We start from the raw sequence: 19,615 nt of genomic DNA, 5'->3' as shown, positions 1-19,615 counted from the left end.
ACTATTCCAGTTTTGAGCTTTCGCTATGCAGGGGTTTTATCTTCATTTCAAAACTTGAACTCGTATTGGATAGATTTTTTTTTGGTGACAAAGAGAGTATGGACTCTCTTTCACTTTTAAATGGCCGACCCTTCCCTTAGACGGAAGTGTGTTTAGGTTTTTAGTAATTTTGCTTAACACGTTATAGATCTATATATTTTATATCTCTCCGCCTTTATTAGGCCTCTTCGATTAACTTTCCTTTTATTATAAACATATAAAAATAAATTTTTATGTTTTGTTTATTTGCGACCTTTCCTTTTAGTAGGCGGTCCTAACTTGGAACCGAAGTTAATCAACGTTGAGCCCGTTATATCGTATTTAACCTTTAAAGAATTTAAAACTTTTTAAATTTAATGTTTTATGAAAGAATTTCTTTGATAGTCTCGTACTGTTTTCAAAGATGAACTAACGTTTAGTTTTTTAGTCTACGCAGTTGTTGACGTTCAGGACGTTCAACTTGCGCTCTATCGTTACGATAGAGAGAGAGTGTATCACGGTTTCACTTTGCAGTAAGAGTAAACCTATTCTAGCGTTTCGTTCATTCTTTCTTAGCTTAAATGGTTTAAATTCTAAATTAAAGGAACTTTTTATTTGGAAAACCTTTCAGTTTTTTCCTTTAGCAAATAACATGTTTTGACGATATATAATTGGGCTCTTCTCTCAGGTGCGAAATCTAGAGAGAAAGAGAGAGATAGAGACGGAGGGAGAGAGAGGAGATAAAACGTTTCGTTCAAGCGGGTAACGTTGTTCTCGTTTTACTCTCCTCCCTAGTCGCTGTAGGGGAAGAAGGTAAAACGTTTCTAGGGTTTTATTCTTGTTCCCAGGCTATGTGCGGTGAGAGATTGTAAACGTAGTTTATTTGATCTAGTGTTTAGTCTCTTTCCCAGCCACTGAATTCTTTATCTTTATATATGTTTTCTGTTGCATTATACGACTGTTTTCGCAATTACTACCTTTTATTGAAGGGTAGGATTGCGTGTTTCAGGTAGAAATCAGTAAAAGTTTCGATTTCAGTGAAATAAGTGCAAAACAGAAAATCAAAGTGATAAAGTGATATGCGCAAAGTGTTACAGTGTTGCGTCCGAGGGTTCGTCTGTTCGTGCCTGTCGTTCACCTAGTCCGAGACCTCTTGCAAGCTCCCAAGCCCAGGGGAGAAGTAATGTCGAACGACTTATGGGTTCCTCAGGCCTTGATCAGCGAACAGACGTTTTTCCCTCCGTGGTTTCGGGCGTATCTACCCAAGATCGCCCCACCCACACAAAGACGAGAGAGCCCATTTACTTCTCGTCTGCGGAAGAGGTTTCTCGTAAGAATCCTTGGACCAAGGTCTCGCAGCTTATTAAGTGCAAGTCGGTCCCTTCCGCGCAAGTCCAACGGCCCAGGTGTAGCCACTGGGTCAGTTCGGACTCGCTGCAGTCATCCGACGACTGCACACCTCCCAAGAGAGGCAAGGTGGTACCGCAACAGGCAGTAACTCCGTCTGTTGCCGCACCCGCTGTTTTAGACCCTCAGTCACAACGGACAGTAGCTCCGTCTGTTGCCGCTTTTGTAGACCCTGAGTGGTCTTTACTGCAGTCTATGCAGACTCAGTTAGCTGCGGTTATGCAGGAGTTTCGTGCGGAGAAGGTTAACGCTGCACCCGTTAGCCTACAACCTGCCACGGTTGTGCGCCCAGCTCACGCTGAGGCTGCCTGCTCCCACACTCCGGCTGCGGAGAGGTTGGCGCTGCACCCGTTAGCCTACAACCTGCCACGGTTGTGCGCCCAGCTCACGCTGAGGCTGCCTGCTCCCACACTCCGGCTGCGGAGAGGTTGGCGCTGCACCCGTTAGCCTACAACCTGCCACGGTTGTGCGCCCAGCAGACGCTGAGGCTGCCTGCTCCCACACTCCGGCTGTGAGAGCTTCTCCACCCATGCGCAGTCGACCCTGCCAGACGCATGCTGACTCCCACAGACGCACGGAGCACTCCGTTGCCGTGCGTGAGCTACCACAACAACAGGAGGGTGGAGTTAAGCTGCCGTGTTTTGACACGGTGCGTCAGCCTCCGCAACCCACTGTGGTTACCGCCACTCACCCGCAGCAGACTAGTCAGTCAGGAGTTGAGGCTTCCCCACACATCTTTGGTTGTTGCCAGCTCACAGACTGTCAAGCAGTTACATGACGTTGCCTTCTGGTCTGCTACTAATGCACCAGTGCTGTATGTCCTCACGCACCTGTTGTGGTTGACAGTTCAGTTTTTTGACAGTTCACAGACTGTCAAGCAGTTACATAACGTTGCCTTCTGGTCTGCTGCTAATGCACCAGTGCTGTATGTCCTCACGCACCTGTTGTGGTTGACAGTTCAGTTTTTGACAGTTCACAGACTGTCAAGCAGTTACATAACGTTGCCTTCTGGTCTGCTGCTTATGCACCAGTGAGACCCTCACTGAGATAACCTAGCTTTTCTCGGACAAGGTTCCTGTGGATGAGAAAGTGCTGTTCTCCCTCCTACTGATATTCCTTTGAGGACTCTGTCATTTGGAGAGGAGCCTTAAGCTGCTTAGCCTCCTATGGACTTTAATTAAAGCATAACAAGGCTTCCAGGGATGGTAAATGGTTCCGCTTCAGTCTCTAACCCCGTCTGTTGCCACACCTGCTCCCGTAGACCCTAATGGGCTTTGCTGCAAGACATGCAGTCCAAGCTTGTGTCCTTGATAGAGGACTTTTTACGGAGAAGAACCTTCTGGCCAACAACCTTCCTACCGGTTGGTTGTGCGCCCTGTTGACACTGAGGTATCCTACTCGCGTCCGCCAGTTGAGGTGGTTCCTCCACCGATGCGACCCAGTGTGGGTTGCCAGTCGCACGTTGACGTTAAGAGACGCTCGGAGGTGGTTGTTGAAGTGTGTCACTAGGAAGACGTTCAACAACCAGCAGAGGTGACTTGTTGTGACGCAGTGCGTCAACCTCAGCAACCCGGTAGGGTGTTGACTGCACAACCCAGACAGTCTAGACAGTTTCGGGTTGACGCTGTACTTCCTCGCGTCCCCATGGTTGACAGTTCACAGACTGTGCAGCAGTACCATGATATTGCGTCCGGCTCCATCACGCATCCACCAGTGCGACCGGATTCAGCGAGTCAGACGTTGCCCACTCCGTTGCCGTTTCCTCATCAGTTTCGGATAAGGAACCCTCTGATGAGGACGTTGCTGAACTAGACGATCAACCCCCACCCCTGCTATCCATCCAGAAGATGCTGAAGAAGGAACGCTGCCCTGTCAGGCTGTGGATGAGTCTGGTAAGGACACTGTCATCCGTGGTTCTTTTGTGTCACTTGGAAGACTACACCTCCGTCCTCTTCTGTATCATCTAGCTTTTCACTGGAAAAAGGACAAGACGCTAGAAGCGGTCTTGATCCCGGTTTCCGGAAAGATAAAGTCTGGTCTGACTTGGTGAAAGGACTTTATCAACCTTAGAAAGGGTCTTCCCCTGACTGTTCAGACTCCCAACCACGTTCTCTTCTCGGACGCATCGGACGTAGGCTGTGGTGCGACATTAGGCGGTAGGGAATGCTCGGGATTATGGAACTAGAGTCAAAGGACAATGCTTTTCAACTGCAAGAAGCTACTGGCAGTACGTCTGACCTGGAAAAGCTTCAGGTCTCTCCTTCAAGGCAAAGTGGTGGAGGTGAACTCGGACAACACCCGGCTTTGACGTACATCTCCAAGCAAGGAGGGACCTACTCTCTGACATGGTACGAGATCGCAAGGGACCTCCTCACCTGGTCAACAGGTCTAGACTTTTCACTAGTAACGAGGTTCATCCAAGGCAACTTGAATGTCATAGCAGATTGTCTCAGTAGGAAGGGACAAATAATTCCAACAGATTGGACCCTCCACAAGGATGTATGCAAGAGACTTTGGGCCACCTGGGGCCAGCCAACCATAGATCTCTTCGCAACCTCGATGACCAAGAGGCTCCCAATAGTTTGCTCACCTATCCCGGACCCAGCAGTAGTTCATATAGATGCCTTTCTACTAGATTGGTCACATCTAGATCTATATGCATTCCCTCCGTTCAAGATTGTCAACAAGGTACTGCAGAAGTTCGCCTCTCACGAAGGGACAAGGTTGACGCTAGTTGCTTCCCTCTGGCCCGCGAGAGAATAACTCACCGAGGTACTTCGATGGCTAGTAGACGTTCCCAGAACACTTCCCCTAAGGGTGGACCTTCTACGTCAGCCACGCGTAAAGAAGGTACACCAAGGCCTCCACGCTCTTCGTCTGACTGCCTTCAGATTATCGAAAGACTCTCGAGAGCTAGAGGCTTTTCGAAGGAGGCAACCAGAGCGTTTGCTAGAGCAAGGAGAACATCCACCCTTAGAATCTACCAATCGAAGTGGGAAATCTTCCGAAACTGGTGCAAGTCAGTATCCGTATCCTCGACCAGTACCTCTGTAACTCAAATAGCTGACTTTCTCTTATATCTGAGGAAAGAACGATCTCTTTCAGCTCCCACTATTAAGGGTTACAGAAGCATGTTGGCATCAGTCTTCCGTCACAGAGGCTTAGATCTTTCCAACAATAAAGATCTACAAGACCTCCTTAAGTCTTTTGAGACCACGAAGGAGCGTCGTTTGGTTACACCTGGTTGGAATTTAGACGTGGTACTAAGATTCCTTATGTCAGACAGGTTCGAACCGCTTCAATCAGCCTCCCTGAAAGATCTCACCTTTAAGACTCTTTTCCTGATATGCTTAACCACAGGTAAAAGAGTTGGTGAGATTCATGCCTTCAGCAAGAACATCGGATTCTCATCCGAAACGGCTACATGTTCTACAACTTGGTTTTCTAGCCAAACACGAGCTGCCTTCTCGGCCTTGACCAATATCGTTCGATATTCCAAACTTATCGCATGGTTTGAAATGAACTAGAAAGAGTATTATGTCCTGTAAGAGCTCTTAAGTTCTTTTTAAAAACCTTTACGAGTCCCGTCTGAAGCTTTATGGTGTTCAGTTAAGAATCCATCTTTGCCTTTGTCAGAGAATTCTTTATCCTATTTTATCAGACTGTTAATACGAGAAGCTCATTCCCATCTGAATGAGGAAGACCAAGCTTTGCTGAAGGTAAGGACACACGAAGTTAGAGCTGTCGCAACTTCCGTGGCCTTTAAACAAAATAGATCTCTGCAAAGTATATTCGACGCAACCTATTGGAAAAGCAAATCAGTGTTCGCGTCTTTTATCTTAAGAATGTCCAGTCTCTTTACGAGACCTGCTACACTCTGGGACCATTCGTAGCAACGAGTGCAGTAGTGGTGAGGGCTCCACCACTACAATTCCCTAATTCCATAACCTTTTTAATCTTTCTCTTGAAATGTTTTATTATTGTTTTGGGTTGTCCGGAAGGCTAAGAAGCCTTTTGCATCCTACTTGATTTGGCGGGTGGTCAAAGTCATTTCTTGAGAAGCGCCTAGATTAGAGGTTTTGATGAGGACCTTTAGTATGGGTTGCAACCCTTCATACTTCAGCTCCTAGGAGTCGCTCAGCATCCTATGAGGATCGCGAGGCTCAGTAAGGAAGACGTACTTAAAAAGGCAGAGTAATTGTTCAAGTCGACTTCCTTACCAGGTACTTATTTATTTTATGTTTGTTATTTTGAATAACTGCTAAAATAAAATACGGAATACTTAGCTCATGATAATGTCAACATGTAATGCTGGTCTCTACCCACCCCCCTGGGTGTGAATCAGCTATATGATCATCGGGTAAGTTAATATTGAAAAATGTTATTTTCCTTAGTAAAATAAATTTTTGAATATACTTACCCGATGATCATAAATTAAAGGACCCACCCATCCTCCCCAATAGAGACCCAGTGGACAGAGGAGAAAATTGGTTCTTTGTTGACATCGAGTACTTGAGTACCTACTTGACAGATGGCGCTGTTGATGTACACCCCCACCTGTATAGCGATCGCTGGCGTATTCCGCCTCTTAGGTTTTTCTGTCGGGCAGCAGAGCTGACAGCTATATGATCATCGGGTAAGTATATTCAAAAATTTATTTTACTAAGGAAAATAACATTTTAAGTGACACCTTTCAAACCAAAGGCAGAAGAGGTATTATCTACCCTTTTAAACCTTGTTTCATTGTGATGTAGGGTAAGCCTTTGTGAGCCAGGGTTTACGCCTTGTCAGGCACCGACCTTGGACTGCTGGCTGCCTGCAAGTGCATGACGACATCCTCGGGAGGTGCGATCTTCTCAATTCTGGATGCCAAAGTATTCCAATCAGATAAGGAAGCAGCTCTCCTCTTTCCAAGTAGTAAAGGTGGGGTGAATCTTAAGCTCTTCCAATATGTGGCCAATAGAAAGAGTGTGCAACGGCTAACCCCGCATGGGGTCATGCATTTTCAGCCAGCTTAGCTACCAATAGTCGTGCCAGCCACGCGTTTCAAGTGACTGGGGACTAGCTGGGAGCTGTTTGGCCCTTTTGAAAGAGAGGGGGTTTCATCAAGAATCTAACGACACTCCATATCTTACGATTTGCCTTCTTGGACTTCTACTTGTTAGAAGAGTTAGAATTAGAAGAGGAAGAGGAGTGAACTCTTTTCATCCTCTTGTCAGCTTTCCCCTCAGGCTCTGCTAAACATTGAAGTTGAGTTTTAAGCGACAGTTAATGATAGCGCTTTTAACCCTTTCACTGCGGAGAACGACTTTAGTTTACTCAGATTCATAACCTTTCACTGCGGAGAACGACTTTACTCCACACCGCGTAAGAAATTTTAAGGTTAGCGCCTTTTTATTGACGATTTATCTGGCTTCTACATGCTGCCATCTGTTGCCAATTTTATGAACTGCCCACTCTCTGAAGCTCTCGTCTTTCTTCTCCCATTTACTCTATGATTTTGGTAATTATTTTGTTATTTTTACGTTGTGTCAACATGAAATTATGATATGTATGCATGTTTTTTCAATATAAATCAATATTATTCATAGAGTTATCGTAATATCATGCTTTCCAAAGTTCGTTTAGCGTAAGTAAAAGTTTGTTTACATTAGAGCTCAACAGTTGCCATGACAACTACACACATGAAAACGTATTTCATAGTATTGGATGTTCAAAATGTGACTGATAATGGTGTTTTCAGAAATCAATATAGAAATGAACTAAATTAAATGAATAATAATCAAATAACAAACACATTCACGAGAAAAGAAGTTTCGTGTCTTATATCCGAAGCTTTGTTTACATTTCGCAGCTGACGTTCAGTCTGTTAGTTGCCTATCGGTCCCTTTATATTTTAACAGCATAATTTAGTGATACAAGTTGTTAATAAAGATATAATTTGTTAATAAAGGCTTGTTTTACAGTATCATAAATTTCATATATAGTTGTATATTATGGTATTATTATACTACTGTATTAGCAAAACATTCGATATGGCTCTGCTTTTAGCAGTCAGCTGACTTTGTGCTTTTAATTTTTCCCTTTAACTCTGGGTTGAAGAATTATTTTTATTTCTTTTCTTTTATATGTGTGATATGGCCTCTACTTCTCGCCAAGTAATTACATATAAAGCGAAACTTCATTACAAAAAAAAAGTGACAGAAATAGACAATCCATGTGTTCATGTGGATTACAATAAGTATATGAGGGAAGTTGATAATTTTGATCAGCTATGCTCAACATATGCTTACGAAAGAAAGAGACAGAAATGGTACCAACCAATTTGGCATTTTATCATTGAAGCAGCATTAGTAGACTCAAACATACGCTACAACATTAAGAATCTCACTGCTAAGATGAATAGAAAAAAAAATCAGGGAAAAATTATTAACACTACGTTAGAAGGGTATAAGCGGAGCAAAACTCAAAGAAAGGGTAGATTTTCAAATGCAATGGAATCTAGACTAACTGAAAGGCATTTTCCAGCTCAATATGTTGACAAAAACCACAAACCCCAATGTATTATATGCTCTTTCTTGCCAAAGAATTGTTTGATGAAAGGTAAAGGCGAATGTAAAAGAAACCAAACAGTTTATTTTTGTGATCAAATTGTTGAAAAGCCCCCTCTTTGTATCATTCCATGTTTTGAGACATATAATACCCATAAAGTGTACAAAAAGCATGACTAATGTAGATAATAAATGTATGAGTCAATGATAAATTGAGTGAAGGATTATTAGTGGAATTGATAAAATCATCTTTGGAAAAGAATTTTTCTGATTTTTCTTAATTTTTACCTATTTATCGAAGAATTTAAGGCATAAAGAGATAAACTCAGGTGAAAATATTGTTAAACCCTAAAAACAGAAAGGCTATAGAACACAAAAAACTTAGTTTCATTAAATTTTGAGCATTTTGAATTTTTGGTGAAAATGTGCACAGAGCTAGGAATTTTTGGTGAAAATGTGCACAGAGCTAGGCAACATCCTATTTGAATATCCGCAGCGAAAGGGTTAAAGGGAAAAATCATATGGGTTGCTCTGATAGAAGCCGCAACACTGGAGGTCACTGTCACGGAAAACAGTAGGTATTGTCACTGGCATTCATTAAACATATAGGGGCTGGGTGACTCGCACAGGACCTGCAGTAGTTTCTTTTGGTGTGTGTGGTCAGTAGAAGACCAGCATTTGCGTATCGGCATGTTGCAAATGTAAGCATCTTATCTTGCTGTGCATCCATTCCAACAGCATTTGAAAAGACTTCCAGTAGCGCTGATGAGCGACAACACTACTGTGTGGCTTAAGTCAATAAGCAAAGTTTAGTGCCACCTTTGAGAGTTGAGGAAACAGATGTACATCTGGAGGGCAATAATTTTTTTGGAGCTCTCAGTCCTGTACATTCCAGGAAAGAGGAATTTACCTGTGCATATACTCGGTTGTCAGGGGAAGGTTGTAGGAACAGAGTGATCTTCACAACCTAGTACGGTGGAAAGGCATCGTGTCTTGTGAGGTCCACCGGTTTAGTGCCACCTGTTTGCCTCACAGCTGATCTGGAAGCTTTCCGTGTTCTGCTCCCCCATTCCAGACCCATGAGTACCATTTGAAGATGTAATCCAATACCCATGGGTTGACCTGGATGCATCTTACCTCCCTTCAGGCTGATTCGCTGTGATCAACCGAGTGTTGATCACTGGTTAAAGGATAACCCTGGTAGCCCCAAGATAGCCATACGCTGAATGGTACCCCAATATGCTTGCTCTTCTAGTTGAGTTCCCTAGAAAACTGCCCCATGGCCCACTCTTCTTTTATTAGCTGCTCCTTTAGAGGTACTGTACCACCACTCTGGGAAGTAGTTAGCACCTCACAGATGGAGACTATCCAGCATCTCCTGAGTGAAATGCCTTTTTTGAGGCACTGCACAGAAGATTTCTGTGTATCTGCTATGGTCCTCTGCAGTTGCCTACCAGAACCTGTCATTGGGCTAGGTATTGAAGGCAGGAGTCAGGAAGTGCCAGATAACCTTTACTTCCAACTATCTATAGGAGTATACCCACAAGTCCTTAAACAATTTTATGCTTGGTTCTGTGCATGTAGAATTTTTGCGCACAGTTGTTCATATTCTGTTGTCATAAAAGTAACAAACTCATTATAGATGTCTGAACAACTTTAGATGCATTTTTTTTTTATCTCCTAGGCTGTGTAGCTATCACAGCTTCCTCATGGGACAGAAAGCATCTTGTCTAATGTAGATTTTGGGACAAGCTTACGTTGAAACATAGAATATTTCAACCCTTTCTTAACCCTTTCTTGGGGTTGCAGCAGCTGCTGCTGTTACATACTGACTCAGATGACAATGTCAGTAAGTTTCATAACTGAGTAACTATTCTTCACAGGTAAGATATGCCAAGAAATGTTTTCCCCAACCTCCTACAAGAAGACAACTGAATGTATACCAAACCCCTTTGTGTTATTTAATGCCAGGTAATACATTCTCTTATATCTCTCCTACATTAGGAGAAGGGATCATCCAAGATCTATGTAACCTGGCATTTACTAGGCCCTAACAACTCATTCATCCCAATTAATAACTGTTAGGAGGTTGGTGGAATCATTTTCCTTTTTATAGACCTGGAAGACTGACATATCCAGGGAAGAAAATGACTTTCAGTTTTGGTTCTAGCACACTTCCTCCCACCAGCGAGGGACTAAATGTTTGTCTATGCATAGAAACAAATGACTTTAAAAGTAATTTGTATTTTTCCTAATGATATAAACCAGTCCTTTAATTTACGCCTCAACCACCTATTTCAGTCCTTGGCCAAATGTCAAAAGTGTCTGGTATGTGACAGGCAGCTGCACCATGTGTCTTTAATTAACTTCACTTCGTTAAAGACTCCATAGCCGTTTCAGATTCCGCTGTAGGATTATCTAACATCAGAAGACTGAGGAGACTTAGCTGTACGGTAAATTACTTTTAAAATTTGTTATACGTACATACATACATATACCAAGGCACTTCCCCCAATTTTGGGGGGTAGCTGACATCAAGCAAATGAAAAATAAGGGGACCTTTCCTCTCTACGTTCCTCCCAGCCTGACAAGGGACTCAACCGAGTTCAGCTGGTACTGCTAGGGTGCCACAGCCCACTCTCCCCCGTTATCCACCACAGATGAAGCTTCATAACGCTGAATCCCCTACTGCTGCTACCTCCGCGGTCATCCAAGGCGACCGGAGGAAGCAGCAGGGCCTACCGGAACTGCGTCACAATCGCTCGCCATTCATTCCTATTTCTAGCACTCTCTCACATCTATCATCCTATCACCCAGAGCTTTCTTCACTCCATCCATCCACTCAAACCTGGCCTTCCTCTTGTACTTCTCCCATCAACTCTTGCATTCATCACCTTTAGCAGACAGCCATTTTCCATTCTCTCAAGATGGCCAAACCACCTCAACATATTAATATCCACTCTAGCTGCTGCTAACTCATTTCTTATACCCGTTCTCACCCTCACTACTTTGTTATATCTTAGTGATAATGTAACGAGTGCTATTTTATTTTACTTAGCTATGAAAAAGTACTGTTAAACATGGAATACCTTGTCTGTTCAAGTGTAGTTTATACTTTACTGTGTGGTCATTGTAACATTTCAGACTTGTTACTGAACAGGCTGCCAGATCCCAAAAGCATGTGATAAACTGATAGGCTAATGTACAGTATTTTGTTTTGTTATTGTTTTGTAGCTTTTAAGAATACTGCATTACATCATCTTTTTTCTTTTTCAGGGAAATGAAAATGTCAGCTGAATATCAAAGTAAATTGCAGTTATACTTGGACTTTAAGGAAGGTTGAGTTTGTAAGATAATCAATAAATCAACGTTTACTGTACTATGGACGTCTGCTGGTTTTATAGGTACAGTATGAAAAAATGGTACATCTGTTTAATGCATATTTACTGTTTTTAAAGATATTGTACCTATTTTTTTCGTTATTATCATCTATGGTTTCTTTGTTCCTAAATGACATTTTTTTTTTCTCATACAATGTGGTATTAGAGGATTGGTCCAAATTGAAAATATTTTGTCGCAACGGTTACTTTCTTTTTAAGAATCGTGAAAATATTTCTATGCGTAGGTTTAGTAAATGAAAACTAGTTTTGATTTATAGATCTTTTGAATGATTATATTTTTTAAAATTAATTATACTTATTATTTTACTTAATTTTTTCCTAAGATTCTTGTAAAAGTCTTAAATCAGTGATGTGTCAATTATTTAGAAATTATCTGTCCTTTTTGTGGTTGACCATCCACAATACAGTACTGATTTCTTTGTATCAAAGTCATTAAAAGATTTATAGGAGGTGAAATCTTTGTAGCCACAGACATGAGGAAAGTCTTGATGATAATGTCAGGAAGTAATTTTGTATATAAGGAAAACTTAGAAGCTTAGATAAAAGTTTTTATATACCTTACTCATTTTGTCTTGAATATACTATACAGTGCTTTCATGCTTTCCTTTACTTTAAAGGACTACTAAAACTTTGGCGAGGACATTCATCTTTATTAAGGATAAAGCAAATTACTTTTTACTCTGATGTGTGTGGAATATGAAAAGGTTGCTTTTTATTGTTTACGGTTAGATAGAGAAGTATAGTAGGTCCCTTGGTTACACAAGAGATACATTCCCACACTGTTGTGACTTGAGTTTTGACTTAGGTTGAAAACCACTTAAATTCATTACTGTATCTAAGCACTAAAGTCGCACACATAATTTAGAACAAAAACGCATTTTATGACAGAAACATTACTAGAACTAAGATGTAAAACACATGGAGGATGTAGATATAGGATAAAGTGAAACCATAAAAGAAATAGAATATTGTATCCATGAAACATTTTAAGTTGATCCCATTGTAACCTTGGGACTTACTTTAATTAAACTTTTTTCTGCTTTTTTTTTTTTTTTTTTTTTTTAACACAGTCAGTGCTCAAATGTTTTGCATGATATAAATGCTATTGCTATAAGGGATTTTAACTACATATCTTTGGAATTTGAAGTATTTGATGAAAAAAAAATTTGGTTAATGTGCTATTGAGGAAACATTTTTATGCTGTTTTTTTTAATTATCGATTCGTGTTGATGTACTTAGTAGTTGGTTGTGCCATAACTCAAGTCATGTTTAGATAGTGAGTTAATCTTTTTGATTGATATCATGTTAGTTGTGAGTTATGTTATTGCTCAGATTATCAGTTATAGAATAAGGAAAGATAAGTTCTATGTACTGAATATTTTCATGTTAATTTTTGACAGGGAAAAACAAATTACAGTATATTTTCGTGACTTGTTAGTTAAAGTTTCTGGATCTGAAGTAGAAATCCATCTGCTTAGCTATAAATTGCCTTACAATACTTTGTTATATTTTCTTCATGAATTGAAGTTTCTTTTATATTGTTAATTTCTTGCGTTCTTATTTATTTACTAGAAAGTTAACTTAGTGAAAATGTGTTATCCAGATTAAATTGTATAGATTTCAGCATCAAATTTTCATGCGAAGTCCAAGTTCCTGTTTTATCATGATTAGGTATACTGTACTTGTTTGATAAACCAAAGTTTTTATATATCCATGTTATGACTGAATAAAAACATTAAAGGATATGAAGATTAATAGTTTAGTTATAGTTACATAATGTTATGTTTACAAGGTAGTGTAAATTTTTCTTTATGCCAAGTTCCGAACTTTTGAATTCTCAGGTTTTTGTTTATTTTTATTTTTAAAGTGTTTTACTATTGAAAAATCACTGCCAGTGTAAGAAGGATCTTGTAAAGTTTTGCATTTTTTATACAAAATATGTATGTAATCGTAAAAATACTGTTACATGACAACTTTTATGCCCTGTGTGGATTCCCGCACACTGGCTAATTTTCAGTGGACGGTGGATGCCACTGTTTTGTGGTGAGATGGGAAATGCATGTTTCTATAGGTGTCCACACGAGCCAATTTGTGGGCATCCATAGAAACACACGTTTCACTTTTCGGCAGTCACCAACCACTGAAAATTAGCCTGTGTGCGGGTGCCGTAACTGGTGAGTGTGCGAGGTGAGCATTTTAATCTGGAGGTTTTCATAGTCACTGGTTTTACCAGACCAAGTTGTATATACACTTGTAATTCATTGCAGTTTTTTTAATAAAAATATTCCAAATATGATACTTTGGTTTTCCACTCATGTGCTTTGAGAAGGGGGATAAATTTGTTGCATCTATTTTTGTGATACCTCAGTATATATTCTTTTTACTTTGATGTTGCTTTGTGTACTTAACTGTTTTCATGTGATCCGAACTGATCTTTTTAACATATTTTATGCACTTTAGTGGCAGAGTGGTTGTGGTCGACTATTGGAAACGTAGTGTCTGGCCATATGTTGGACATGAGTTCAAGAGTCTCTTTAGCTCGATAATTCCTATTAAGTACAGTGAACCCTCGCTACTTCGCGGTTCGACCATCGCGGATTCACCACTTCGCGGATTTTTTCCATAACCCATATATATACAGTATACTGTATACATATCGCAGATTTTCCGGAAAATTCGAAAATACTGCGATATCTGAAGACCCCAAATACGATATTTCGTTACCTGTAATTCCATTAATACTGTAATTAGTAATATCTGCTCTTACTGATTGTTCATTGCATTACATATGACATATAATTAAGCACAGAAAGAAATAAGACACGAAAAGAGAATGTGATCATACGATAATTCAGTACTGTATACAGTACGTAGTAAAATTAAATCGAACATGAAACGCAAATCAGATGCAGTCATACCATATTTGAATGGTGTAAGGCTGCTGATGGCTACTAGTGTACTACAAATGTAATGGATGTGCTTCTTTTCCATGAATCTTTTGTATGTATACGTACGTAGTACTGCATCCAATAATATTCTTTGTTGCAAAAATCACATTTCGAATAAGCGTACGAGAGAGAGAGAGAGACACATCCTACAACAAAAGCGTAAAATAGCGTACGTAAAGCTATTATTATTATTGTTATTATTATTGTTGTTGTTAATAAAATTATTATTGTTATTATTATTATCATTATTATTATTATTATTATCATTATTTATTATTATTATTATTATTATTATTACTGTACAGTATACGGGGGGTATCTTGTACTTTGAATTGGTAACCTACGCATCATATAAGACGGGTTGTGATTGGTTCAAGCGCTGATAGATGACGAATCAGAACTCAAGTTTTGTTATCTAGCCTGCGATTGGTGTTTTGCCCGCATCTCCAACTTCCAGCCTCTGTTCGCGGCCACTTTCTCTTACGCCGTATTGCTGAGTAGACGTTGTTAAGTTTGTGAACTTTAATCTGTGCTGTGTGCGACTATTTTAAGTTGAACTTTTTGTCGAACTTTCTGTTAAATCCTACTGTACAATGGCTCCCAAGCGTTCTGCTTCTACTAAGGCTGGTAGTGAGCCTAAACGCCACCGAAGGATAATGACGATTGCTGAGAAGGTGACGCTTCTCGATATGTTGAAAGACGGTAGAAGTTTTGCGTCAGCAGCCCGCCATTTTGGAATCAATGAATCCACCGTTCGCTATATCAAGAAGGACGAGGCGAACATTAGAAAGACGGCTGCAATCACCTTTAGCAGATCAGCGAAGCGAGTCGTTACCACGCATAAAACGATCGTACGCATGGAAGGTGCTTTAGCAGTGTGGATTGCCGACTGCCGGAAGAAGAACATAGCCTTGGATACGAACACCATCCGAACAAAGGCTTTGAGCTTGTAAGAGAATTTTGCGGCAAAGGAACCTCAAGACGACGATGGCAACCATGCTGAAGAAGATGATGATGCAGATAAACCTCAACCAGGGACATCCACTGATTCCCAGCGTCAGAAACTACGTTTTTCAATATTAATCTTACCCGATAATCATGTAGCTGTCAACTCCGTTGCCCGACAGAATTCTACGGAAGGGATACGCCAGCGATCACTACACAAGAAGGGGGTGTACTCACCAGCGCCACCTGTGGCCAGGTACTGCAGTACTTCTTGTTGACACCACCTCAATTTTTCCTCTGTCGTGCTTCCGGCAAGACCTACATGGATACGCTTATAATTTTGGAGTCTTGTTCACGGTTTTTGGTGAAGTATTGCTCTAAGATTTCAGCTTTCGCAATACAGGAAACTTGTCTCTTAGCTTAGATAGCTTTTAGATTGATTTGATTAATGGTTAACGATATTTTGCTTTAATTGGAATCCCCCTTGACTGTTCTTTGATTCAAGATGTCCGACCTTTCTCAAGCTCCTCCCCAAAGACGATGTAGGACTTGTATTAGGTGTATTCCGAAGGCCTCGGTTGATCCTCACACCGTTTGTTCCGACTGTAGGGGAAAATCCTGTCAGTTGGAAGATCGATGTGAGGAATGCGCCGGACTTTCGGAACTTGATTTTGTTCGATTCCTCAAGTATACCACTAAGTTAGAGAGAGAGAGAGTTAGGAGGAGTTCGGCTCGCTCTTCGCTTTATTCCTCACCCCATGATCCTCAACCTTTTCCTCCCCCTGTAGTGGCTACCCCCGATCCTACTATTTGTGCTCAGCCTGATATGTCTGATGTTTTACGTGCCATTCAGGCTTTAGGTGATAAAGTGGAGTCGGTAGTGAGTGACCACAAGTTCCTCTTGGCAGACGTCAAGGAACTTAAAGTGAAAAGTGCAGTGGGAAGTGGTAGTGCCAGTGCTGTGCCGAGTGCTAGTGTCAGTGTCAGTGTTGTGCGTGAGGGTACTTCTGTGCGTGCCAGTCGTCCTCCCAGTCCGGGACCTCTTGCAAGCTCCCAAGCCCAGGGGAGAAGCAATGTCGAAGGGCAAAAGGGTTCGGCAGGCCTTGATCGGCGCACAGCAGTATCCTCGGTGGTTGCGGGCGTATCTTACAGAGGTCGTCACTTCCACTCTCAGACGATTGAGCCCTTATTTTACTCGTCTGCAGAAGAATTTTCGGGGAGAAAACGCTGGACTCAGGTCTCAAGACCTCTTAAGCGTAAAGTCCAGACCGCACGAGTTCTACAGCCCGGATGTAGTCATTGGGCTAGCTCTGACTCGCCGCAGTCATCAGGTGACTGCACGCCTCCTAAGAGAGGTAAGGCGATGCCTCAACAGACCTCAACTTCTGTTAAGGCTCTGCCTCAACAGACCTCAACGTCTGTTGATCCCAAGATGGCTTTGCTGCAGTCTATGCAGTCGCAGCTTGCGGTATTGATGCGTGAGTTTCAGGCAGAGAAGGTTACACCTCCTCCTGCGAGCGCTCCTCCTCCTCTACGCAGTCCAGTCTGCCAGACGTACGAAGTTGAGGTTCCTCAAGCTACCTCCATGCGTGAGCTACCGCGTTGGGAGTTGCCAGATACCAGCGTTGTGCAGCAACCTCCACCTTCCTTGAGGCAGGAACCTCTTACCACGCGGCAACCTCCTCAACAATGGGGACAGGAGTCTTATGCCTTACAACCTCCTCTACCTTTGAGGCAAGAGTTTCTTGCAGTAAGACCATCCTCGAGGCAGCAACCTCTTGAGGTACGACAACCTCTGCCATCCTTGAGGCAGCCACCTCAGCTCTCGCAGCTGATACCTCCACTTTCCTCGAGGCGAGAACCTCAACTCTCGAGGCAAGCACCTCAAGAACCTCAACTCGTGAGACAGGAGCCTCTTTCTGCGCAGCCGCCACCTCAACTCTCGCAGCACCCACCTCAAGAACCTCAACTCGTGAGACAGGAACCTCTTACTGCGCAGCCACCTCAACCCTTGAAGCAAGCGCAACTCTTGAGACTTGAACCTCATGCAATGAGTCAGCCACCTCAACGCATGCATCTACCTCTTTCTCCTCAGCTTGAGCAGTCTTTGCAGCCTGAACCTCAGGTTTTACTACAGTCGCCTCTCACCACGCTTGCTCCCCAGACTCCCGCAGAGCCTCCTTCTTCCCAGCCTCATGACTTTGTCATTACCAGCCCTCATCCTCTTCAACAGAGACTTGAGGATGAATCCACAAGTGTATATGCACCCGCTTGTCAGGATTCTGCCGTTCAGCATACCGCTGTAACTTTACCTCTCGCTTCTCAACCCTCAGGTGATGAGGTTTCTGAGGAGGAAGCTGCGCACCTGGATGATCCCTCTTCTGACGTGGAGGAACCCAAGTCGTTACCACCCTCCATTGACTTTCGCAAGGTCCTGGCTCTTTTCAGAGAAGTTTACCCGGATCACTTTGTTTCTGCTACCCCTCGCTCTCCTCCATCAGAGTTTTCTCTAGGCATGCAACCTGTTAAGTCTGCCTACACTAAGCTCGTCTTCGCTAGATCTTCTAAGAGAGCTTTGAGAATGTTAGGGGATTGGTTGCAGTCCAAGCAGCAACTAGGGAAGACGTCATTCATGTTTCCACCTACTAAGCTGACTTCTAAGGCGGGCGTATGGTATGCCACAGGAGAGGAACCAGGCTTGGGAATCCCTGCCTCTGCCCAGGCTGACTTCTCAAGTTTGGTTGACTCTCCACGAAGGTCGGCTATGAGGCGCTCTAAGGTCTGCTGGACCTTTTCTGACTTAGACCACTTCTTAAAGGGAGTCTTTCGCGCCTTTGAGATTTTTAATTTTCTCGACTGGTGCCTGGGGGCCTTGAGCAAGAAGACTGCCCCATCTGACAAGGACTCGGCCATGCTTATAATGTCCTGTATGGATAAAGCAATTCGCGATGGTTCCGGCGAACTTGCCTCCATGTTTGTTTCGGGAGTACTCAAGAAAAGGGAACAACTTTGCACCTTCCTTTCCACTGGTATCACCTCTTGTCAAAGGTCTCAGTTACTTTTTGCTCCGCTTTCTAAGTTCCTGTTTCCTGAGGACCTTATCAAGGAATTGTCTGCGGCTCTTATTCAGAAGGACACTCATGACCTTGTGGCCTCTTCAGCACGTAAGGCTAAGGTTGCTCCTTCGGTTCCTAGAACTTACCGCACCCCAGTGGCCGATACTCCTGCTACAAGATTTATTCCGCCCTTTCGTGGCAGAGCCCCCAGCCGAGGAAGTACCCGTCCAGACGGTTTCAGAGGCAGGTCCAAGAAAGGTCCCAAGCCTTCGAAAGGCAAACATTGACTCTCCTCCTCTCCAGACAGCAGTAGGAGCCAGACTCAAGATCTTCTGGCAAGCTTGGGAAAGAAGAGGTGCAGACGCCCAGTCTGTCAAGTGGCTAAGGGAGGGTTACAGGATACCATTCTGCCGCAATCCCCCTCTGACCACTTCTCCCATCAACCTCTCTCCCAACTACAAGGAAAAGGACAAGAGGCTAGCGTTACACCAAGAGGTGTCGCTCCTGTTACAGAAGGAGGCAGTGGTGATAGTCCGGGACCATCAATCCCCGGGCTTCTACAACCGTCTCTTTCTGGTGGCCAAGAAGACAGGAGGTTGGAGACCGGTGCTGGACGTCAGTGCGCTCAATGCTTATGTCACCAAGCAGACGTTCACTATGGAGACGACGAAGTCGGTCCTAGCAGCGGTCAGGCAGGAGGACTGGATGGTCTCGTTGGATCTGAAAGACGCTTACTTTCACGTTCCTATTCATCCAGACTCCCAACCTTTCCTGAGATTCGTTTTTGGAAAGGTTGTGTACCAATTCCAAGCCCTGTGTTTTGGCCTAAGCACGGCGCCTATGGTGTTTACGCGACTGATGAGGAATATTGCGAAATTCCTCCACTTGGCGGACATCAGAGCCTCCCTTTATTTAGACGACTGGCTGTTAAGAGCCCCCACAAGTCGTCGCTGTCTGGAGAGTCTCAACTGGACTTTGGACTTGATCAAGGAACTGGGTCTTTTGGTCAACTTAGAAAAGTCCCAGCTTATTCCTTCCCAAACCATCGTTTACCTGGGAATGGAGATTCGGAGTCAAGCTTTTCGGGCTTTTCCGTCGGCCCCAAGAATCAGCCAAGCCCTAGAGTGCATTCTGAGCATGCTGAAGAGGAACAGATGCTCGGTGAGACAGTGGATGAGTCTAACAGGGACCCTGTCATCGTTAGCCCTGTTCACCGAGTTAGGGAGACTCAACCTCCGCCCCCTTCAATTCCATCTAGCAGCTCACTGGGACAAGAATATGACGCTCGA

At 42.9% G+C, this 19,615-nt stretch overlaps 2 protein-coding genes across 2 annotated transcripts in view; one reads left to right on the top strand and one right to left on the bottom strand.

Moving 5' to 3' along the window:
- The window catches only part of LOC137657600 (nucleoporin NDC1-like), a 74,853-nt gene extending 61,190 nt beyond the window's left edge, over window positions 1–13,663 (top strand). The window contains exon 11 of the mRNA XM_068391958.1: window positions 11,253–13,663. Coding sequence (XP_068248059.1) covers window positions 11,253–11,319 — 67 coding nt within the window. The 3' untranslated portion in view covers window positions 11,320–13,663. The remainder of the gene's footprint in view (window positions 1–11,252) is intronic.
- Window positions 1–19,615, bottom strand: part of LOC137657601 (uncharacterized) — a 315,322-nt gene that overhangs the window by 192,398 nt on the left and 103,309 nt on the right. The gene's annotated exons all lie outside the window — the stretch shown is intronic.

Source organism: Palaemon carinicauda, chromosome 18, assembly GCF_036898095.1.
Source record: "Palaemon carinicauda isolate YSFRI2023 chromosome 18, ASM3689809v2, whole genome shotgun sequence".
Classification (NCBI taxonomy): Eukaryota; Metazoa; Arthropoda; class Malacostraca; order Decapoda; family Palaemonidae; genus Palaemon; species Palaemon carinicauda.
The sequence above is the reverse complement of the archived record's forward strand: the minus strand, read 5'-3'. Positions and strand labels throughout refer to the sequence as shown.